At 38.3% G+C, this 25,051-nt stretch overlaps 1 protein-coding gene across 1 annotated transcript; it reads left to right on the top strand.

Moving 5' to 3' along the window:
* The first annotated feature begins 1,154 nt into the window (after window positions 1–1,154).
* On the top strand, window positions 1,155–24,810 carry LOC136881216 (leucine-rich repeat-containing protein 15). Its single transcript, XM_067153942.2, has 2 exons — window positions 1,155–1,257; window positions 18,780–24,810. The coding sequence occupies exon 2, from the start codon at window positions 18,785–18,787 to the stop codon at window positions 20,702–20,704; it is 1,920 nt and encodes a 639-aa protein (XP_067010043.2). The 5' UTR covers window positions 1,155–1,257; window positions 18,780–18,784; the 3' UTR covers window positions 20,705–24,810.
* The last annotated feature ends 241 nt before the right edge of the window (window positions 24,811–25,051 follow it).

Here is a 25,051-nt window from a genome sequence, read left to right as displayed (position 1 = left end):
AAATCAATACGGATTAACATGTATCTAAAACTATTCTATTTGGTGGAAAATCTGGAATAAAGATGATCGAAAAACAAGAAAGGGAAATCCTCGGAAAAATCTTAGGACCAAAATGAAAAAACTGGAATTTGGATGAAAAAGAAATCAGATGAAATCTATCAAGTTACATAAAAAATAGCAGACACCATCAGGAAACGGCGATTACAATTTTATGGTCACTTATATAGAAAGGATAGTAACAGGCTCACAAAGAAAATGTTAAATTTAGCCTTATCAATGAAAAATCACAAAAATCAGTGAAGACCTAAATGAAATTGGCATTAATGAAGACACCATTCAAGATATTAAAAATCATAACCTTAATTCATAAACACAAATTTTCTATAAAACCCACTGGACTAAATAAAGGATCTGCTGAACAGCGTAAAAAGGAACACAGCGAGAGGGGTAAGAGATAAAGGGAAGAGATGAAGGAAAAAGCAAAAAAAATGTGCTAATAAGTTCAAATGTGCTCCTTAGGTGGGCATAATGAATAAAACAAAAATACGGGCCCGCATGGTATTTATCAGCATTGGAAGTAATGTTCAGTCATGTTAACCGGCCATAGTGATGGTTTTTGTCTTGACTGACTTAAGGTGAAAAACCACGCGATCATCAGCCTGTGATTATAATAATAATGTTATTAACTTTACGTCCCACTAACTACGTTTACGGTTTTCGGAGACGCCGAGGTGCAGGAATTTAGTCCCACAGAAGTACGTTTACGTGCCAGAAAATCTACTGACACGATGCTGACATATTTGAGCACCTTCAAATACTACCGGGTTGAGCCGGGATCGAGCCTGTCTAGTTGGAGTCAGAAGGTTAGCGCCTGAACCGTCTGAAGGAACGAAGGCTTGGAAAAGGAGGAAAAAAACATTAATTCTTTCCTAAATCCGACGAAACTCTGAGTGTCAACGTGCGATCGCATGGACCTCGCAGTTTCGTCAGCGCTACACTCTCCAGGGCTCTGTGGCCAACTGCTTCTCAATGTGCTTCCGACTAAAGTGAAGAATGCTGTTGAGATAATAATTTGTGGAATTAACTGGCACTGTATCTGTAACAGGCTTCTTGGCGTCAGCTGTTATCAGTAGGATACGAGTACCAGTGTTAAGGTTTCTATTTGAGATAACACTCAGTGCAACAAGAGTCAATGAAGAGAGAACATTCGTTTGTGGAAAGTGTGTGCGTGCGTGCCTGTGTGTCTTCGTTGGCAAGGTAATTTTCTGGATTATTCTTAAGTTAATTCTCGTGAAGTCATTGAAGTGTTCTTTTCGATTCATCTTGAAGTTCCATGTTATTCCTATCGAATTTTACACAAAATATTTACACAGTATTCTTCCCATTCACCCATATGTTACGTGGTGATGGGTGTGAATAAAGCACGTCGCTGATACTTCTAGTAATACCAAACATGGACGCTTTACAATTCCACGAACTTCTTTCATCAATGTCAGTGGTGTAGGCAGATGCAGGCTCAGACGGATTAAGCCCCTTCCATTCTTCTAAAAACATTGTAAAATTTTATGATATATACAAAATTGTAGGTCGTTATATTGTCGTCCAGCGTGCCAAGTTTCAAGAGTGTAGGTGTCTGCTAAGTTGGCAAAATCTTTTTTCAACTTGTTTAAAGCGGTCGAAATTTGACATGGATCGATATGTTCACCTCCTTCCTTGGTATAAATACGCAAGATACTAGAAAAGGCCTAAGACAGTAATGTAGAAGACTAAAGGGGTCGTCTGATGGCGCAATCCATACTTTGATACGACGTACCGATTTTCCACAATAAATTTCCTAACCAAAGTCTGCACTATTTAGCGTGCACATTGCCTGGCTCTATACTATATATATAAAACTGTTTGGCTCACTGGCTGGCATAAATGTTTACCCACTTCGGCATGAGCTAGAAACTTAAAATTTGACAATATGATAGCAAATAGGCTGTATTGTGGAAAAGTTCCATATGTTGATTTTGTGTTATTTTTACTTCCCTTGCCTTAAACTAAATTTTGGACGATATGTTGCAGTGCGCCAAAGAATTAAAATTTGCCGCAGTTACATCTTTGGCCTGCAACCGACGGAGAAATACGAAGGAGTTGAATTGTTTAACGTTTTCATCTCCAGAAGTTAACAAAATCTGGAAGCAAATTTCATTATGGTGCTAAGTAACGTTTCGAGAATTTTGGTGGCTAAACTGTAAGTCGTACCGCCAAATGGACAAGACGTTCGGATCCTATCATGAAGGGTTCTACAACTTCGGTCCCGGGAATTTTAGTCGTATCATGATCCCTTATGCCTTGGATAGAACTCCATTTTTCAGATTTAACGTCAATTTTTTACATTTTCCGTAATTAATTTACTGTTTTACACACTTATAAGACCGATAGAATCATAAAGTTAGGCAGGCTCATTGGAACGTTTGTGGGCCACAAGTGACCAAATGCATGATTCTAGCACCCTGTAAACATGGAAAAACGAAAGTAATACGTAAACCCCGTCCTCCTAATCCAAGGTTCTAAACCAATCTACGGTCAACTCGAACAGATACGACAAAACATCAAATAACGGAAATATAGTGCCTTTCAACCACAATAAACCTGCCAAGTTTCAAGTATATAGCTCCCCATTACGTTAGGAAAATAATTTCTTATCTTGTGAGAATCGTACGTAATTTTCACCACGTCGAAACGTTTAACGCTACCTCGTCTATTAATCGTGAATGTACGGTACGAGAATTCTCACAAGATAAGAAATTATTTTCCTAACGTAATGGGGAGCTATATACTTGAAACTTGGCAGGTTTATTGTGGTTGAAAGGCACTATATTTCCGTTATTTGATGTTTTGTCGTATCTGTTCGAGTTGACCGTAGATTGGTTTAGAACCTTGGATTAGGAGGACAGGGTTTACGTATTACTTTCGTTTTTCCATGTTTACAGGGTGCTAGAATCATGCATTTGGTCACTTGTGGCCCACAAACGTTCCAATGAGCCTGCCTAATTTCATGATTCTATCGGTCTTATAAGTGTGTAAAACAGTAAATTAATTACGGAAAATGTAAAAAATTGACGTTAAATCTGAAAAATGGAGTTCTATCCAAGGCATAAGGGATCATGATACGACTAAAATTCCCGGGACCGAAGTTGTAGAACCCTTCATGATAAGCATGAAGAAACAATCCATCTCCGATGTTTCGAGCCCGGCACTAAAAACGTCCATGGGTTTCACTGAAGAGTATGTTTATGATTAGTGTTGCCAACTAGTGTTAGCCAAAAGTCATCAAATTCGAAATTAAAAGTCGCTAAATCGTACTAACCAATATAATTCAGTTACAATTTATTCGTAGAACTACAAACAATACAGGGGTACTGCGGTATTTTATTTATTTATTTATTTATTTATTTATTTATTTATTTTTATTTATTTATTTATTTATTTATTTATTCATTTATTTATTTATTTATTTATTTATTTATTTATTTATTTATTTATTTATTTATTGTGAACAGAACAGATCTTGAGTCCCACTTACAATGTTCACTACAATTGCCATTTAGACGTTAAAAGAAAAGAAACATTAGCTATTATATATTTATTATATAGCAACACTTCCTCAATTTAGAGGTTACCTAAAAGATAAAATATACTTAATACCAACTGATACTGTGTAACAGAGAAAAAACACAGAGAAGTCTATTGAATGTTAAAACAAATAAGCGATGGTGGTTTCTAAAAATACTTATTGATGATTTCAAGGCAGAAATTCTAATATCAATACTCGAGGATTTTGGCAGCTGGAATGCCTTGAAAATCTCAACGAATTTTCTAGGTATCGTTCCTCAACTCCCGATTAGCAAGCCCATAAATTCGATGTTTTTAGCTTGTGTTTTCCTTTATAAAGGAACTGTGGGCTCGTATATGTTCTTCTTCTCACGATCAACAACGTCAGGTTGACTCGCGAAGCATTCGAAGTGGACCGTTGGATCGATTATATGTCCTACATTGTTGTCTTTGTGAGCAATTATATTGATTAAATATATTTAAATAATTTTTATAATTGAATATAATACTTGAAACAATTATTGGAACAGGATATTTCACTTTGGATCTAATACATTTAGTAATATGGTTTACAATGTTTATACTCATTTTCCTTTTATAAATTTCTTCATATCTATTAAATTACGTTCCGTAGCACAGTGTTACATGAAGAAGTGAATGTAATTCCTGTCATATTAAAAATATCAACGCAAAATTATTGTAAAGTCTCATTTGTTTGTTAATTGGGGAGTTGTTATGAATATCAGACTTATCCTTTTAAAGAAAGAAGATATTTCTAGGACATAGAAAGGGAATTATAGCACTTATTGTCTCAAATCCCGACTGTTACTTTACGAGGCTAGAAGGCTACTAAGTACTAACTTCACCCGAGTTCCTCGACTTACCGTGTTGAGATTTGATGTGAGAGATTGGCTGTTGATGTGACTAACGGATAACGCTATACATAATCCATCTTCAAGTAGAGCAGTCAACTGGGCGGTATTCACATTCTACCAGTTAGTTTACGATATATTCGATTCTATGTGTAATTCCATGTACTGAAATAATCTCCCGCAAGGCTAATAATATTGAATGCGTGCTTAGTGCTGAATCTCATCTGGTCAGAACATCCAAATGTTGCCATCAAGCTCCTCACAAGGAAATTAAAAATAATTATCTATCTCCATTCCCTTACAAAAAGTGTGATTGGAACGATCGGTCTCTGAAAATCTTTACAAAAATATTATGAACTCATGCTTCACAGTGCAAAAAGTCATGCATTCAGCCGCCATTAGTTAGCAATGCATAGATTAATATATTGGATCATGTGCCCCTGATATTATGTGAAACGTATTGCTAGTTTTACTAGCCTACTTGACTCACCAAATTTTTTAAGTCATAAATTAAAATTCAGCAGAATTGTCTCTAAATGGCTCCTGAAATCACTATAAAAGTCGCTAGTCTCTATCTTTGAAATTCTGTAGCTAAATAAATTTTATAAGACTCCAAATCTAGCGACTTGTTGCTAGAGATGGTAACACCGTTTATAATCCCTATGGCTATGTCATATTAATATAAACCTGAACTTATGAAATTAAAACATATAAAACAAATTATTTTGTCCAACGTCTGACTCAGCGACCTTTAATAATAATAATAATAATAATAATAATAATAATAATAATAATAATAATAATAATAATAATAATGAATTATATAATATATATATAATATATATAATATATTATATATTATTATTATTATTATTATTATTATTATTATTATTATTATTATTATTATTATTATTATTATTATTATTATTATTATTATTGGCTTTACACCCACTACCTACATTTACGGTTTTCGGAGACGCCGAGGTGCCAGAATTTCGTGCCGCAGGAGTTATTTTACGTGCCAGTAAATCTACCGACACGAGGCTAACGTATTTGAGCACCTTCAAATACCATCGGGCTGATCCAGGATTGAACCCGCCAAGTTGGGGTCAGAAGGCCAGCGCCTCAACCGTTTGATCCACTGAGCCCGGCAGGTACTTTACATATCTATCAACTATAACACAAATATTGTTAATTAGACGTGGCATTCCCATCAAAGGAATCTATTTCCAGGCGCCTCATAATCGGTATATTGTAGTCACCCAGCTGATGCATCTACCACTTAATACCTACCTTATAATCCAATTCCTCCGTTAAAATTACCTATATTGGGAACTCAGTAGGCTACAGGTTTTAGTATCGATAAGCTCAGGTTTGTACTGAACTCGAAATTAGTAAAAAAAAAATCTGATTTTTTTACAAAAAATAATAGACCTAATCACAAATTAGCAGGAAATGCGGAAAAAGGAATCTGAACTAGGTGTAAATAATTCCTCATTTTCATGTTAAAATGTATTGCTGTGAACTTATTTACAGCAGTTAAGTTATGACTGAATAACCCAGTGTCAATTCGATTTTATATGTTTATACGAAAGTGTTTTAAAAAATATTCATGAAAATATGTAATCCATTTACGCACACGTAAAAACATTATTCGCTAATACTGTCAAGAAATGTATTCATAAAGAAATGGGTCTCCAGTTCAAAGTCGCCCTATAAATATCTCATCACTTCCCAATTTATCCTTAACTGGTATCATACGTCTGTAAGACGACTGCCAAACCTCCCCTGAGTCCTGGCATTGCTTTCACATACTTGTACCAGGCTCCTTACTTTCATCTGTCCTATCCGTCCTCCCCTGGTCAACTCTTCTTCATTTCCGACCCCTATGTTGTTTGGTTGCGAGGCCTACGGTGTGGGGAGGGGGGTCTTAATTTCCACGCCCTTTGTGGCCCTCGTCTTTCTTTGGCCAGTACCTTCGTGTTTCGAAGTGTCGGACCCCTTCCCTTTTTTCTCTCTGATTAATGTTAATAGAGGATGGTGTAGTAGTTGTACTTCCTCTTAAAAGAATAATCACCACCTCCATCGTCATCTCCTTACGTGGCCTTACTAAATGTTTAGTTATTTAATTAGAAAAAATTGTGGCTTACCCTGTGATAAGCAAAAATGTCTCTAACCAACATGGATTTTGTACATCAAAATGGAAATTTATGTTTTAAGTTTTGATGTACATTTTCTTCGTTTACTGATTTTAAATTCTTTATACGCAAAGTTGGCATAGCAGAGAAATGATCGAGGACGTGTTTTTCCTATATTTTTGTAAAAATAAAATGGTCCAAATTTTATGGGATTTATTTTAGTTTAGCTGTAACGTGACTGAAAACATATAAAGAAAATATAACATTGTACACCTTGATATCAGAGTTGAGTGTTAACGCTATTTTATTCACAGTTTTTCAGTCTATTTTTGCAATATTTTTGCACTTCTACGGCATACAATATTCTCCAACAAGGGCTTTTTGTAATTTATGTGTGGCTCTTTGGTTTATTGATTGGCGTAATGGCCTTCGAAACAGTAGAGACAGTATCTCCGTCCTTCATTTTATAACTAAATAACTCCCCAGTGTTATCCATATCCATATTAACGTGATACTTTTGTTGTAAATGTGTTTTAGGATCACCCATGAAGAGTATAATAATAATAATAATAATAATAATAATAATAATAATAATAATAATAATAATAATAATAATAATATTTTTACGTCATTCGGAGACGCCGAGGTGCCGGAATTTCGTCCCGCAGGAGTTCTTTTATATGTCAGGCTGACGTACTGTATTTGAGCACCTTCAAATATCGCCGTACTGAGCCAGGGTAGAACCTGCCAAGCTGGCGGGAGAAGGCCAGCGCCTCAACCGTCTGAGCCATTCAGCACGGCAATAATAAAAGAAGTCCGCTTCTGTGGTATAGCGGTTAACACGATTAGCTGCCACACCCGGAGGCCGGCTTCGACTCCCAGCTCTGCCACAAGGATTGGAACGCGGTCCACTCAACCTCGGGAAGTCAACTGAGTACAGGGGCTTCGATATCCACTTCGGCCATTCTCGAAGTCGTTTTCCGTGTTTTCCCACTTCTCCAGGCAAATGCCGGGATTATACCTAATTCAAGGTCACGGCCAGTTCCTTCCTCCTTGTCTATCCCTTCTGATCTTCCCATCCCCCAACAAGGCTCCTGTTCAGCATAGCAGATGAGGTCCCCTGGACGAGGAACTGGTCTTCCTCTTCAGTTGTATCACCGAACAAATGTCTCTCGCTCCAGGACACTGCCCTTGAGATGGTAGAGGTACGATCCTTCACTGAGTCCAAGGGAGAAACCCACCCTGGAGTGTAAACGGATTAAGAAAATAATAATAATAATAATAATAATAATAATAATAATAATAATAATAATAATAATGTCATCTCCGAACAGGCAATGAAGGACCCTGGAGAGGTGGAAGGTAAAGGCTTCCACTATCCGTAACCTTGGCACTTGGTGGGGTAGAGTGGTTAGCTCTACGCCAGGCCGCGTTTGCCCCCAGGAATTAACCTGGTACTCATTTTTGGTGTAAGCTGAGTGAACCTCAGTGCCATGTGCACCTCCGGAAGTGGAAATCTCGTTTCTTAAATTGCATGGCTTCTTAACGGGGAATCAAACCCACGTCCTTCCGGGTGAACCGAGCACGCCTTTACGGCCTCGGTCAGGTAGCCCCTAATAATAATAATAATAATAATAATAATAATAATAATAATAATAATAATAATAATAATAATAATAGCATCACCTAAATGAAATTATGATTACTGCTCACGGCGAAAAAGAACTAGGCAATCATCCTATCTTTCCATTATTGATAGGAGAAAATGAAAGATCTCTGTCGCTTCGAAGAATAAATACAATATATACGCAAAAGAAATTTAAGGTCCACGAAGGACTCGCCAGGTCTCACTAAACAAATACCACCGGGGTCGGAAGAAGAATAAGAGTTGACCAAAACAGGCTGCAAAAGGAACATGAAAGTGAGCAGTCTGGTGTCTTTTGACATGCAGAAGATCTACAGGTGAAGTTGATCTTGTTTTTCGGTCGGATACTCTTACTGACGACAACTCGATCTGAAGGAATGAGAAATATGATTTATGATTTATTAAACCATAAACTTCCCATATGTATGGGCTGCGAACAACAGACAATGTTAGCAAAAGGCAAATGAAAAATGTGTAGCGACAAAGATGAGAACTCTCATGCATTAAGTTATGAGTAGGATGATTGAAGGCAGGCTAAAACACACAAAAATTTGGATTATAAATGACATTCACAGGTTGTAGTTGTGAGATAGCACTATCCCCGCTGTGCCGTGTATTATAGATATTACGAGGTCCGAAATCCTGTCCTTTAGTAAACTGAACACTCCCGGCACTAAAAGCCATACGCTAAATAAGTAATTAAATAAATAAATAAATAAATAAATAAATAAATAAATAAATAAATAAATAAATAAATAAATAAATAAATAAGATCCCTCGAAGAGATCGGCCCTGTTTCCCGGCTCCATCAAAATGGCGGGCATCAATACTCATAGAATCACCTGGACTGATCTTCAGTCTTAAAGCGGAAAGTGTAGATTAAACACAGGGAAAAGAGGTCGCTTATGATAAAGACGAATACAGATGGAACCTTGCTTCTGATATTAGATTACATCAAATATCCACAAAATAGCACTTTGCTTAGCTTTAAAGAGCTCTCAACAGTGGACTCGTTCTGTTATTCAATGCTGTTCGTAGGTAATGTATGCTGTTTTGAAGTTAAATATCTCCTGGAATGTCGATTTCAAAACCACCAAGAAGAGCAGACATAGTGAAAGTGATTGTGCAAAAGGCTCACCTGCAAAATAAAAGGGGGAATATAAACATGATGTTGGTTCAGATGTTTCCAAAATATAGTAGTCCACCTCTGTGATGAGGTGGTTAGTGTGATTAGTTGCCACCCCTGGAGGCCCGAGTTCGATTTTTGGCTCTGCCACGAAGTTTAGAAAGAGACACGAGGACTGGAGCGGTGTCATTCAGCTTCAAGAAGTCAGCTGAGTACAGGGGATTCGATTCACGCCGCAGTGATGCTCTAAGTAGATTTACGCGGTGTTGTCCATAAACTGATTTGATGCAGCCCTCCACGCCACCCTATCCTGTGCTAACATTATCATTTCTACGTGACAGCTGCACCCTACATCTGCTCTAATCTGCTTGTCATATTCTTACCTTGGTCTACCCCTACCGCTTTTACCGCCCATATTTCCCTCAAAAACCAACTGAACAATTTCTGGGTGTCTTAAGATGTGTCCCCTCATTCTATCTCTGCTTCTGGTCAAATTTAGCCAAATCGATCTCCTCTCACCGATTCGATTCAGGATGACTTAATTCGTGTATTGATCTATCCATCTTATTTTCAGCATTCTTCTCTAACACCACATTTCAAAAGCTTCTACTCTCCTTGTTTCTAAGCGAGTTATCGTTCATGTTTCACTTCCATACAACGCCACGTTCCAGACAAAAGTCTTCAAAAACATCTTTCTAATTCCTATCAATGTTCGAAGTGAGCAAATTTCTCTTCTTAAGAAAGCTCTTACTTCCTTGTGCTAATCTGAACTTTACATCCTTCTTACTTCTGCCATCGTTTGTTATTTTCATTCACAAGTAACAATATTCGTCTACTTCCTTCAATGCTTAATTTCCTAATATAATATTTCCTCCATCGCCTTACTTTGTTCGACTGCACACCATTACTTTTGTTTTGGACTTATTTCGTTTCATGTTGTACTCCTTACCCAAGACTTTGTCCATGCCATTCAACATTTTCTCCAGATCTTCTTGCAGTCTCAGATAAAATAACAATATCATCAGCAAATCTCAGGGTTTTGATGTCCTCTCATTGGATTGAGATTCCCCTCCCAAATTCCTCTTTGATTTTCCTTAATGCCTGTTACATATAATCATTGAAAGGAGGAGAAACAACTTCAACTTTGCCTCCCTCCTTTCCAGATTGCTGCTTCTTTTTCAAAACCCTAGATTCTTATCACTGCAGACTGATTTTATACAGATTGTAGATAATTCTTCGTTCTCGGTATGTGATCCCGATCGCCTTCAGAATCTCAAACAACATAAAATGCCTTTTCAAGGTCTAAGAAAACCATGTATGTGGGCATGGCCTTCTTAATTCGATCCTTTAAGATCAGACGTAAAGTCATGATTGTTTCACGTGTTCCTACAGTTCTTCCGAAGCCTAATTGATCTTCTCCCAACTCATTTTCAACTTGTCTCTCTATTCTTCTGTAAATAATACGTGTTAAAATTTTGCAGGCCAGAGATACTAAACTAATGGTGCGGGGCTTTCTTGGTAATAGGTATAACAACATTCTGCCGAAAATCGGATTGCACTTCTCCTGTCTCATCCACACTAAGTGGAATAACCTCGCCATGCTAGTTTCTCCTAAGGCAGTCAGTAATTCAGAGGAAATGTCATCAATTCTAGGTACCTTATTTCTGTTTAGGACTCTCAAAGCTCTTCAGATTCTGACCTCGAAATTGGGTCTCCCATTTCATCAGCATCAGCAGCCTCTTCTGATTCTATAACCATATCATCTACGCCTTTACCTTGATACACCTGTTGGATACGTTACTGTCATCTTTATGCCTTGACTTCTTTCCCTCTAAGTAATCTTCCATCTGAGCTCGTAATATTCATACACCTAGTTTTCTTTCCCCCAAAGGTTTCCTTGATTTTTTGTATGCAGCATCTGCCTTTCCTGGGACCATACTACTTTCACATACTTGCACTTCTCCTTCAACCATTATTCCTTAGCTGTCTTTCTCTTTCTATCCACTTCATTCTTTAATCGCCTGTATTCCTTTCTGCCTTCTTAATTCTTGTACTTTTATCGTTCATCGATCATGTCTAGTATCTCCTGAGTTATTCATTGAATTTTAGTTGATATTTCCTTTCATCCTAACATTTCTTCAGCAACCCTAGAAACCTCATTCTTCACGACTGTCCAATCTTTCTCTATTGTGTTCAGCCTTTTCATTTAGTCCTTGTGCTTATGTTCCTTTAAAGAGTCCCTCACACACTGTTCTTTCAACTTGCCTAAATCCCATATCCTTGTATTCCTGCCTTTCTTCAATTTGTTCAACTTCAGATGGCATATCATGACCAACAAGTTGTGGTCAGAGTCCACGTCTGCTTCTGAGAAAGTTTTTCGGTGCAACACCTGATTTCTAATTCTCTGCCTAATCATTATGCAGTCTATTTGATACCTTCCAGCGTCTCCAGGTCTCGTCCACGTAAACAGCCGTCGTTTGTAGTGTTTGAACCAAGTATTAGCAAGGAATATATTGTATTTTTTTCAATTTGTTTACGTCGCACTGGCACAGATAGGTGTTATGACGACGATGGGATAGGAAAGGCCTAGAAGTGGGAAGGAAGCCACCGTGGCCTATATTAAGCTACAGTCCCAGCATTAGCCTAGTGTGAAAATGGGAAACCACGGAAAGCCATCTTCAGGACCGCCGACAGTGGGGCTCGAACCCACTATCTGCCGGATGCAAGCTCACAGCTACGCACCCCTGACCGCACGGCCAACTCACCCGCTAGGACTAAATTATGACCAGTGCATAATTCAACCAGCCGGCTTCCTCTTTCATTCCTTTGTCCCAATCCGAATTTTCCTACTGTATTACCTTCTCCTCCTTGCCCTACCATTCCATTCCAGGCTCCCATCACAATAAGATTCTTTTACATATTGTATTATAACTTCTATATCCTCATACATTCTTTCAATTTCCTCATCATCTGCTGAACTAGTAGGCATATACAGTAGAACTGCACTATTGTGATGGGCATTGGTTTGGTGTCTATTTTGACAACAATAATCCTTTCACTATGCTAGTCATAGTAGCTTACCCGCTGCCCTATTTTTTTATTAATTATTAGACCAACTACTGCATTTCCCATGTTTGATTTTGTGTTGATAATTCGGTAGTCGCATCCCTGGATTAGGCGGCAGCGCACCGGCCTCTCACCGCTGGATACCTGGTTCAAATCCCGGTCACTCCATGTGAGATTTGTGCTGGACAAAACGAAGGCGGGACAGGTCTTTCTCCGGGTACTCCGGTTTTCCCTGTCATCTTTCATTCCAGCAACACTCTCCATTAACATTTCGTTTCATCTGTCAGTCATTTATCATTGCCCCAGGGGAGTGCGACAGACTTCGGCATCCGGCACAATTCCTATCCTCGCCACTAGATGAGGGCTTCATTCATTCCATTCCTGACACTGTCGAATGACTGGAAACAGGCTGTGGATTTTCAATTCTGTAGTCACCTGACCAAAAATCCTGCTCTTCCTGCCAGCGTAATTCACTTATACCAACTACATCTAACTTTATCTATCCATCTCCCTTTTCAGATTCTCTAACCTACCACAACGACTCAAACTTCTAACATTCCACGCTCCGACTCGCAGAATATCAGTATCCATCTTCCTGATGATTGCCCCCTCTCGTGTAGTCCCCACCCGGAGGTCCGAAATGGGGACTATTTTCCCACCGGAATATTTTATCCTTGAGGAAACCATCATCAGTACATCATTCACAAAAAAGACTGCATGTCCTCGGGAGTTATTTACGGCTGTAGTTTTCCGCTGCTTTCAGCCGTGTAGCAGTATCAATACAACTAAGCTATGTTGAGTATTATTACAAGGCCATATCAGTCATTCATCCAGACTGTCACTCTTGCATCTTCCAAAAAGTTGCCACTCCCCGCCCCTTTCGATGAACCATTCGTTAGTCTGGTTTCTCGACAGATACCCTTCGGATAAGGTTGTACCTGCGGCTCGGCTGTCTGCCTCATTGGGACACGCAAGCCTCCCCAGCGCGGCAAGATCACATGGTTCGCAGGGGAGGATTTCCGTAGTATCCCACTTCTTCTCCTAACTGAAAGCCGTGGCTGCTTTCTTCCCTTTTCCTTCTCTATCCCTTCCAATCTTCTCATCCCCCACAAGGATCCTCTTCAGCAAAGCAGGTGAAGCCGCCTGGGCGAAGTTCTGGTCCTCCTACCTAGTTGTACCCCACCAAATGTCTCATCCCGCGGGACACTGCCATTGAGGCGGTAGAGGTGGGATCCCTCGCTGAGTCAGAAGGAAAGACCAACCCTGAAGGGTAAACAGATGAATTTTGTTTTTAAATTCCAGTAGAGTTTCTATTAAATTTGCACATGGTAGAAAATGAATGATTTTCTGAACTGTTGTTAGGCCGGTGAAATCGGAGGTGAAGTGAAGAGGTGGGCTTTAATAGTCGTGGAGATAATGTCTGCGGTATACGACTCTTGTTGGCTTCCGCCAAGACCTAGTTCTAAGTTAGTGATATATATCTTACTGTAACTAAGCTGGTTCGAACTGGATACGAGCCTATGGACTCTGCATTTCGATCGAGAACTTCGCACGGGTCTGATCAGCGATTGTTTATAAATGACATCACCGACACGCATCTTCATGTTGATCGTTCACAATATAGCGGTAATAAATTGGCATACTTGTGTTAAATTAAATATACTATAGATAATATTGGATACTTCCGTATTCTCCCGTACTAAACTTAGAAACCTGTTGACAGTAGCAGACCTGGCGGTCCGACCTTAAACTATAAAAATTGAAATTTAAAATTGATAGAAATTGTTACGCAAATATCGTGGTTTCCAATGGTGTAAGAAGGTGCAAGCTTGAATGGGTGGACAGAGAAAAGATGAAAACATAATATTTAAAAAAAGTTGAAATTTTATTTCTTTTCTTTCTTTTATTCTGAATTTAATATTGATAAATAATATGAATGAACAACAACAAATAACAGTTAAATAGAATAATGCTGATCTTGTTAGCTTATATAACAAGAATGACTTAAAGTCAAAATTCAGGTACACAATAATTCGCAAAGAACGAGCTTGTAGCTCCAAAGTTATACTATTTCAAAGAGCACTTTCGCTCCACTCACTCACATTGTGTAGTAATTTGAGTTTCAAACATTAATACAATACAGCCTCTCCGAGGCACCAATTTCTTATCCAAATTTACACCAGCTAACTTCGAAAACAGTGTTTACTGCCTTTCTGCATGACAGTCTGATCCACACTTGTGTATAAATAACTAGAATTTAAACAGGGGCAATAATTGTCCATTCTAAATGGCCTAAATGTACAAAAAAATGTTTAATATAATCGGTCATGAACAAAATGCTAGGAGGCAAAACACTTGCTCTCCTTTTGAAGTACACTTAAAACCCTATGTGGGCTTATGGCTCGAAGTTACAGAGGCTAAGCCCATACTACAGAGGGTGACTAGATGGCGAAATACTAAGTTCCAAAATGGTTTGAAGAATTAAGAGTTTTAGAAAATCGTAGTCACCCCCATACCAAGTTGAATGGGAATTAATAGAGGGTGAACGCTTTTTATTCCCTAAGTTAGGTATTTCCCAGCAGAAATTTGAATAGAGCCATTAGACTTGCCTGAAAATTTATATTTAAAAGGAGATACATTACGAAAGAAGTTTGAAACTTTCCCCTCAAGTTAACTTCCTGGAGGTATCACATGTTTGCCAATACCTTGAGCTGGTGGGCCTTCCAACGACGGACAAGGCTTCCCGTGCCTCCACTTACACCGTATGCACTCTGAGACTGGAGCGACGAAGATGACAAAATGGCCCAATAGCGCCACCTTATAGCAGATGGTAAAGTTCCCGCACTTCTAGGCTGAATACCTGTATACACCCCTAATTTTAATTGGCTGCAAAAATATTTACAGAAATTTCTGATTGGTTAATAACTTAATGACGAAGAAAGTGATTGAAGTGCTAGTAACCTTCGCTCACATAAAGCAATCTACAAACACTTCAGGTCCACAAATCTTGAAAATAGAACATTCCCTTAAAAATAATTGTCCATCCTCCCGCCAGAGGGGGCACATAGGTTGATAATAGAGACATCTAAGGATTAAAGGGCCAAAACTTCTTCATATACGCAGTTTACGTTTCCCAACACAGATGGCCTTCTGGAAGGCGCACAGTTCAAATGAACGGAGGTGTACCTCCGGTACACAAATATTGAAACTAAATAATGATTATTGCTTTGTTCTACTACGAAAGTTCGTTGTTAATACTGATAGAAATAATGAAATTTAATCATGTTTTCATTTTGTCCGAATCCTTGGCTTAATAGTCACCGTTGAGGCCTTCAGTTCAGAAGATTCGGAATTCGATTCCCGGCCGGATCGGGGATTTTAATCGCGTAAAATTAGTCTAATTAGGCTCAGGGACTGGGTGTTTGTTCCAACACGTTTCTCTTCATATTCATACGACGCACTACACATCCATCCACCACAGAAACATGCGATACTGATTACTAGACCTCGGATTTTCAGATACTTAAATGTTATTTTAGCTGCCTAAAATAGACTCTCGAATAGATTATAAAATATTTTTATGCAGCTTCAATTCAATTTTACGTAGTTTAATATACATTAATTAAAATACCAATTTATTTTACTAAAGTGATAATAACTCCTTATGGGGAAATCTAAAAGAAGTTTTACTCACCTCTTCTCGGCAAACATCACAGAATATAATTTTACTATCCGATTTGAAACGGAAAATGTCCTGTAACCACTTTTTAATTAAAGACGACTTGGAACCTGACACTTTAGGCATGATCTATAATGTATTGTGTACTACTACACTCGCTTTCAAGGCCGTCCCGCTAGGTGCGCTGGCAATCCAAGTCTTGCGATATCTCGCAAAGTGGCACGTATTCTCTATAGTGCATTTGGTTAAATGACTCTCTTCGAGGTAATGGCGTAACAATAGGGCCTGCAATGCAGGTGGACCCGGAGTTTTTGGGGCCCACAGACTTGGCCAGAAAAGTAAATAAATGAATACGTAAGTTTATCCGAATGCCAGTCTGTACGGGGAAGGTTGCATCGTGAATACATCCCTCCACATAGAGTTGGTGTCATGAAGGACATCCGGCCGTGAAAGTAGTTCAAGTCCATATGAGAAGCTTATTTTCCAAAGGGTACCAAATATAAAATAAAAATTTTACAGGACCTGGAAAAAAACACTCAGAATGTAAATTTCAAATTAATATTAATTCTATGATTCGATAGAGTAAATGCAAAGTATTTCTGTTAAAATGTTTATAGGCTAAGAAATGTTCAAGAAAACGGATGCATTTGGTACTTTTTGGCACTTATAAACTCTACTTCTTTTTTTGCTACTGTTTTAAATTTTCACTAACACATCAAAGGTTTCGGGCGACAGAAAGTTGTGAAAGGGTTAGGATTGAGAAGGTAGCGGCCGTAATTAAGGTACAGCCCCAGCATTTGCCTGGTGTGAAAATGAGAAAACATGGAAAACCATCTTCAGGATTGCTGACGATGAGTTTCGAACACATTATCTCCCGAATGCAAGCTCGCAGCCGCACGGCCAACTTGCTTGGTACTTAAATTTCCATTTGAAGGGCATAAATTCACTATGTCACCAAAAAACTTACTGTATTTAAATATACAATGATCTAAATTACTTATTTACAGTGAACGCACAGAAATATTATATGAAATCATCGAACACAACAATATAAATTACGCACAGTGTCTGCTTTTCTGCTGGACAATGCGGAGGCCGGACAAGTATTTCTCCCGGTAGGTACTCCATGGTCGTTCGAGTGGGGGATGTGGGTGGAGCAAATACCAGTCCCGATATCTCCCGTTTCCGTATCCAAGGACATAGCCATCCCTCACCTCCATGTCTGTCTAACATATTATTTATAAACAATAAAAATAATATCGGTGACAGCTTACAACCTTGTCTCACACCCCTCGTACATTCAATACACTTACTCAGCCCACCCCTCTATAATTTAATCATCACCATTACTTTCTCATATATTCCTTCTATTGTCATCCTCATTTTCTTCGATAACCCAATATCCCTTAATCTAGTAAATAGCGCCTCCCTATTCATTGCAACGAAGGCTTTCTCTAAATCTATTGCTGCTACATATAATCTCATCCCTGCTATCTTCACATGCTTCGTAATTAAAGTATGCATAATCCATACATTATCCATCGTACTTCTCTCTTTTCTAAACCCATTTAGATACTCCGATATCCTTCCATACTTCTCTGCCCAATTTTTAATCATATTGGCTAGAATTCCTGTATGTATCTTCGACAACGAGTCAAGGAGTGTTATTCCTCTATAATTATTTGGATCACTTCGACTCCCTTTATTCTTGTATATAGGACATAATACTCTCTTCTCCGCTCGCTAGGAAATTTCGCCGTTTCCCATATCTTGTTAAAAAATTTAACCATCACCTTCAACATCGATTCATTTGCCCCTACTTCCTCCCATAACCTGTTAGTAATATCGTTCGCCCCACCCGCTCTTTTAGTTTTTGCTTTACTTAACACAGTAATTGCTTCCTGTCTTGTTATCTCTTCATCTAGTAACTGTTCTCCTACTTGTAATCCTCTTACAATATAAGTCTTGCCCATATCCCCGTGACAGTCTCCCCTCCCACCCAAAAAAACCTGTAAAATATCCTACCCACTCATTTTCCCCTATAATTGTGGAACAGGGTTTCACACGCGTAAGTGGCTTACGGGAGGGTTATGGTTCTATAGTATTGGATCTTAGTATCTATTGACAGGCATATCTTATTGTACATTGAACAGTTTAGAAATTTATATTATTTTCATTTTGTTAGTTCTATTTGTGTATGTTTCTTTCTAGTTTAATTTCTCTGTGATGATTTCTCCAAGTTACATAAATAGTAGACCTATGTTAATTTTTAGATTGTTTATGGAAACTTTCTTTATGCTCAGGGAATTTCATGGGCAAAATTCGTAAATATTTCTTAAAAGGCACTTATGAATCATATGCTTGCATTGTGTTCGTCGGATGGAAACTGTTAGCCTCTGTGCGTTACGTCATCAGAGCTACAGTACGGCGTGAACATCACCGAGGTAATGGTACTATGAACAACAAAGGTGAAAGAATAGAGCCTTATACAACCCCTGTAACTAATCTGAGCCAAGAACTAATTCTGACATACATTGTAGCTACTGACAGAGTACTAATATAAATGCCTTGGATTGTCTGTAATGACCTACCAACAGTCACATAATCCTCCAGTACAGCTTGTTGTATACATTCCGTATTTAATCTGTTTCAGGCATCATGGAGGTGGGAAGACTCGTGCTGTGGGTCGCCGCAATTGCTATTTCCACCACGCTCGTTCAGGGCTGTCCAAGTGGATGTATCTGCAGTCAGACGGCACTAGTATATAGCTACAGGATACGTGCTACTTGCAGCAATTTGGGACTCAGCGAAGTTCCTTCAGAAGATGACATGTGGGAAAATGATAGGATATCCGTAATGCAGTTAGTTTCCAATAATATATCAGTCATCACTAATCTTAGTTTCTACAATATGGACAATTTGGTCGCCATCGATTTAGAACAGAATCAAATAAGTGAAGTTGAATCTGGTGCTTTTGCAAGATTGATATGGTTGACCGCTTTAGATATGAGCAAAAATAAGATTACTTACCTGCATCCTGAAACATTTATAAACAATGATAAGTTACTTTTCCTAGATTTGAGTTATAATATGCTGAGCGTCCCCACAGATAACGCTTTTCTTATCAGTGACAGTCCATTAATTATACGACTAGCTGCATGTAATTTACAACATGTTTCAGAGATAACATTTTCCCGAGTTCCAAATCTGTTGACATTAGACTTGAGCTCAAACAATTTACAAGATTTTAATTTAACTATACTCGACGATAAAGAATTTATCAAAGTATTTGTTATAAGAAACAACTCTCAAGTTTTATCCATAGAAGGAAGCTTTCCGTCAGCACTAGAGAAGCTAGACTTCAGCGGAACAGTCTTCGATCTCAAGAAAATATCATTTCCGCACCGTAATAGCTTGGAAATGTTAAATTTGAATGGCTGCAATTTAACTGAACTTCCAAAGAGGATATTGGAAAGATTAACTAACCTAGAAGAGCTTCAACTTAACAACAATAATATTACACACTTCGATACTGCAACAATAAATATCTTCCGTGATTTACGTCGACTTCAACTGAAAAATAACTCCATTAGCTCTATTGAAATAAACACCTTTGACGAGACTTATATATGGAAATTGGTCCTCAGTGGAAACCCCATAGACTTTCCGGATTCAGGCCCGTTCCTTAAAGCGCCAGTCTTACAGGAACTGGAAATGAAGTCATGTTTTATCTCCCACATTGGAAATGATTCATTTCAAGAAATGAAAAGCCTTAATTATATAGATCTTAGCTATAATAACATTAAACTAATCAGTCGTGATGCCTTCATTGGACTTCAGGAACTCACAACATTGCTGCTTCAAAATAATGAAATAGTCACGATAGAGAGGGACTCATTCCTTCACAACATAAAATTAACAACATTGAACTTATCTGGAAACCCCTTAGTTATACCTAGTGATGTTCCTCTGTTGTCTGCCCCTTCGTTAAAAACATTAGCTCTAGTGGCGTGTGGATTCACACGGCTTCCTCTAAAAGTATTTTCTCACTCCCTTCACTTAAATACTTTGGACATTTCAAATAATAAGCTTCAGTTCATCGATGTTAAAGTGTTCTCCAAGATGAAGACACTTCAATCTTTGAATATGTCCAATAATCCCTTCACCTGTGATTATCAACTCCGTCCGCTTTGGTTGTTGTGTCTGGACAGAAATATAAACTGCTCTGCCTCTTGTGGTCCAGAGAAGGGATCATGGATTGTTTTGGAGGATGTTACTCCACCTGAAGGAACAGAAGACATTTCCACAACAACGGACGCCACAGCCACGCAGCCCGCCATTGGTGATTCTAAAAGTGAGAAACAATACTCCAGTGGTCAAAGTGTTGCTTCTGCCGTAATGTTGATGCTAAGTTTGGGATTCATTGTGGGTGTAGTGGTGGGTTTCATATCTGGTTGTTTGTTTCTCCAAAAATATCTTGGAATTAATCGGCGTGAGGACGCTGTATATCATTCTGTGGCTTCAGAGTCAATTACTGCAGAAAGCCTACAAAATTTGTGTGTTAATGACACGAGTTGACTGAAATTGATTACTAGAAATAAACGAATAGAACTAGGAACCACTATTTCTTTTTATTTATGAATAACTGTTTCTTGGAACTAAGTCTTCCAGTTACAAAACTCGTCATGTTCATATTTCCCCTGAAATGAATCATGAACTCCATTTCCAACCGTTCACGAAAATATACGTCCAAATATTGAAATAGATGTGCAAAATTTAGCTCAGTGGCGAGGCGTGATTTCACAGATCTCTAAGCAATAATTGCGAGCTGAAATGCTTCGTTAGCTTCCGAGGGGAATTTATATGCAGTATGCGTGCACGCATGCCTATTACTATTTAATAACTACATACTTGCAATAATATTAATAAGTATTGTATAACATACAGGGTGGTGTCGTAAACAACATCAACGGGGTATTCGAGTTGCAGAGTATTGGTCATACCGGTAAATAATTTGAAAAAAAACCGACATATTGTTACCTGTTGTAGTAAGTCAATCACATCCTTTCGAAGATTTATTCAAATGAGATTTGCCAGTTGGTGTTGCTTAATCTGCCCCGGTCTAGGAAGCCAAGAATAAGGGTCATGAGGTTTCGTCGTGCTGACCACACGACACCTCGTAATCTGCAGGCCTTCCGGCTGAGCAGCGGTCACTTGGTAGACCAAGGCCCTTCAGTGCTCTAGTGCCATGGGGTCTGGCGAGTTGCTTATTCTGCACGTGGCTTAAAACCGGTTTGTGGGTACCAGTCGCAGAATAGGCACCGGTACTGCAGTTCGAGTCGAAGTCCACTGTTCGCATACTGCACGTCTGCTTGACTAATATTTCCGAAAGTGACCGTTTGGCTTTCAGCTGCCGATGCCGAGAAATTAGCAGGAAAGTCAAACGCAACGTGGGTTTCAGCTGGTGTCACGGTTATGTTGCTACGGTGCGATATTGTCAGCTCGCAGGCCGATCTTCCGATTCCCCCCCCCCCCCTAGAGAGAGGTTCTTCAGTTCGTGCTCTAAATGCGGTTTTAAAACCAATGGTAGATTTGGCAACACCGCCTCTAAAAGTTCATTTGAATTCACTCAAGAAGAGAGTTGATTGGTTAAATTCAGCATCTGATATGATGACAAACGTGCGAGATATCGAATTGTATTTTTCATATTATTTATCAGTACGACCAACACCGTAACGTTTATATTCCCTGTTCCTGGTGTTTCTCTTTTTTGCAAGTTGCTTTACGTCGCTCCGACACAGATAGATCTTATGGCGACGTTAGGACAAGAAAGGGTTAGGAATGAGAAGAAAGCAGCCATGGTCTTAATTAAGGTACAGCCCCAGCATTTTCCTGGTGAGAAAATGTGAAACACGGAAAACCATCTTCAGGGCTGCCGACAGTGGGGTTCGAACCCACTATCTCCCGAATACTGGATACTGGCCGCACTTAAGCGACTGCACTTATCGAGCTCGGTCCTGTTGATTCCGAACAAATGGTATGTAAATATTATTGTAAATTATTTGCATCTGTGCCTCCTGACTTGGCCGAAATATCTTTCTGAGAAGAAAACAAAAATGAGGCCAGCAGTAGAACCTACACAATTACATACATTCACACAACCATCAGTAGCCTCGTAATTATGACTTTTCAGTTATCGTGACAAAATGATTGTTTTTCAATTTAAATTTGGAATTAACGTACGCATGAGGTCGTTGAGTATGAAAAGGCTGTCAAGGAAACTGACACTCAAAGGATGTGCTATTAAACACATTGTAATTAACAAGTATTGACTATTGCTTATCAAGAAGGAAGGATTCTCAGAAGGTAGAATGTCCCTCTTATCACCACCTCGACAATATTGTTTTCGTGGAATTGAAATTTCCTCATGATATCCACCATTAATTAGACGAGATGAGTGGAAGTGTGGGGTGCGGAGATTGGCGGCCAGGGTGATAAAGGAGTGCTTTGTTCAGCGGAAGGTCATGGGTTCGATTACTTGTCAGGAAGTCGAACAGATTAGAAATGAGTCTTCACTTCTGGAGTGACAGGTGGTGTTTACTCAGCCTGCACCAGAAATGAGTTGTAGGTTATTTTCTGGGTGCAACTTCAAACAGTCAATCAATCAATCGATCAATCAATCAATTAATCAATCAATCAATCAATCAATCAATTAATCAATCAATCAATCAATCGTCAATCAATCAATCGATCGATCAATCAATCAATCAATCAATCAATCAATCAACCTATCTATCCATCTATCTATCTATCAATCAATCAATCAATTAGGCATTCATTCAAACAATCAATCAATCTCTTAATCAATACCTATCCGTTATTTGCCTAGTAACTTTTAAATGATTTCAAAGAATTTGGAAATTTATCGAACATCTTCCTTGACAAATTCCTCTAGTCCCTGAATCCTCTGCATTAAAAGATATTTGCCCCAGTTTGTCTATTTGAATACCAACTTTATCTTCATTTTCAATTTCCTACTTTTTAAGACGTGTTCGTCTGGTAAGGACATTCCTCGCCATCTCTCCGCTGCCAGCTCGGAACATAACGCTTAGTCGAGCAGCTCGTCTCCTAACTCCCAAGCCTTCTCAGCCATAAGTTTGCAACCTTTTCATACCACTACTCTTTTGTCGGAAATCACCCAAAACAACTCGCGCTCCTTCCTTTTGGATACTTTCCAGTTATGGAATCATACTCCTACCAGCGATTTTCCAGACCCATCCTTCACGTCTCCTTCACGTCTTTACTACAAGCACTAAACACCCTCATATCAATATGAAGTGATGTCTAACCTTTGTTAATGTGATTACTCAAATTAAGCTATTTTCTTATATTAACACCTAGGTACTTAATAGTGCTATTGAGATTAGAAGTTGCGGAAGCCTTTACCTTCCACTCTTCCGAAGGAATTCAGGACTCAATTGACGTTATATTGCTCCTTTAGTCAAGGAAATAAATTTTGGACTACTATTAACTTTGGACTTGTATTCTTATTGAATATTTAAAATACTAACAAAACAATACTCTGTTTCACTATTTGAAATTCTATAAAATCGAACATTAACTACAATCATTCTTTTAAGGTTACTGCATCGAGACTCTGGAATACACTCCCAACGGATATTCGGAACTTTACTTCCTCTCATACATTTAAATCTGCTCGCCGTTCCTAGGCATATATAACTGAGGTGTGTGAGTCATCGTGTATATGTTGTGTTGATGGGTTTTCTTTTATATATTGTTATTTATATATTTCCTCTTTGTATTATTTTTATCGTAGCGGCGATTGGTAATTAGAAGTGATGGGGTAAAATAATGTACAGACAAGAAAAGTACCAGGGTTTGTGGGATATAACGCATGTAGGGCGAGGGTATAAGAACTGGAAAAACTCTACAAAATGGTAAGCTGAGTGAATTTCGAGGTAAAGTTTGACAGTTCACCAACTTAAGTGCAGTGAAAATATTTTATTTTGAGATTTTGATTTTGATTGAAATATATGCAATAAATCTTTCACCAAACGATCAATGTTACACACTGAGGCGTACAGTACAAGGTTACATACATACTTATTGACTGATTATTACCTTATTCAACACATGTCAGGTGTAAGAAAACAAAAGAGTACACTTACGACGAACAATGAGATTACAATACCATATGAGGAGGTTATGTTGAATTTAGAGAGGTATTTCCTTATTCCACTTCGTTTGTGATACACTCTTTCAGTGTGGTTGATTTATCATTCTAAATGTTTATTCAGATGAGAGCCTGTATTCTATTTACTTCCTCATGTAATCACTGGTAAAGAACATACATAGCATAAAAAGAATACGCTGTTCAAATATTTTTGATTTGAAAGTTTGTAAGTGAATGACACAGATAAAGTTACTTAAATATTTTCATTTACAATAAGTCCTGAAGTAGCAAGCCTAGACACTGTACCAATATGGATACATTTGTGAAGGTCATAAAATTAAATTGTATTTAATGTAAGCTTCCTGTTACAGTGTAATTGCTTTATTGATCTCATTGTTTTTGTATTGTATTTATTATTAATGGTGTCGTGCATATGCACGACGCATATCTTTAATTTATCTGAGAATAAAATTGATAATTTAAAGTAAAACGCTTTCATGTTATTTCCCAAATAAGACATACCAACTTTTTCGTAGCTCCTTACTTCTGACTAATATTCAAATTCCTCCTGAATTTAAAACCAAGCGAATTCTGGGGTTGTACCTTAATTACGGTCACGGTCACTTGCTTCCCACCCCTAGCCGTTTCCTATCCCATCGCCGTGTATCGGTATGACGTAAAGCAGATTGTAGAAATAAATAAAAGAACGCCTATTTATATCTCCTGAGTGA

This window comes from Anabrus simplex, chromosome 9 (assembly GCF_040414725.1).
Source record: "Anabrus simplex isolate iqAnaSimp1 chromosome 9, ASM4041472v1, whole genome shotgun sequence".
In the NCBI taxonomy this organism is placed as follows: domain Eukaryota; kingdom Metazoa; phylum Arthropoda; class Insecta; order Orthoptera; family Tettigoniidae; genus Anabrus; species Anabrus simplex.
The sequence above is the reverse complement of the archived record's forward strand: the minus strand, read 5'-3'. Positions and strand labels throughout refer to the sequence as shown.

Excerpts from the sequence above, each read along its gene's own strand:
- LOC136881216 (XM_067153942.2), top strand. The coding sequence starts at position 18,785 with ATGGAGGTGGGAAGACTCGTGCTGTGGGTCGCCGCAATTGCTATTTCC.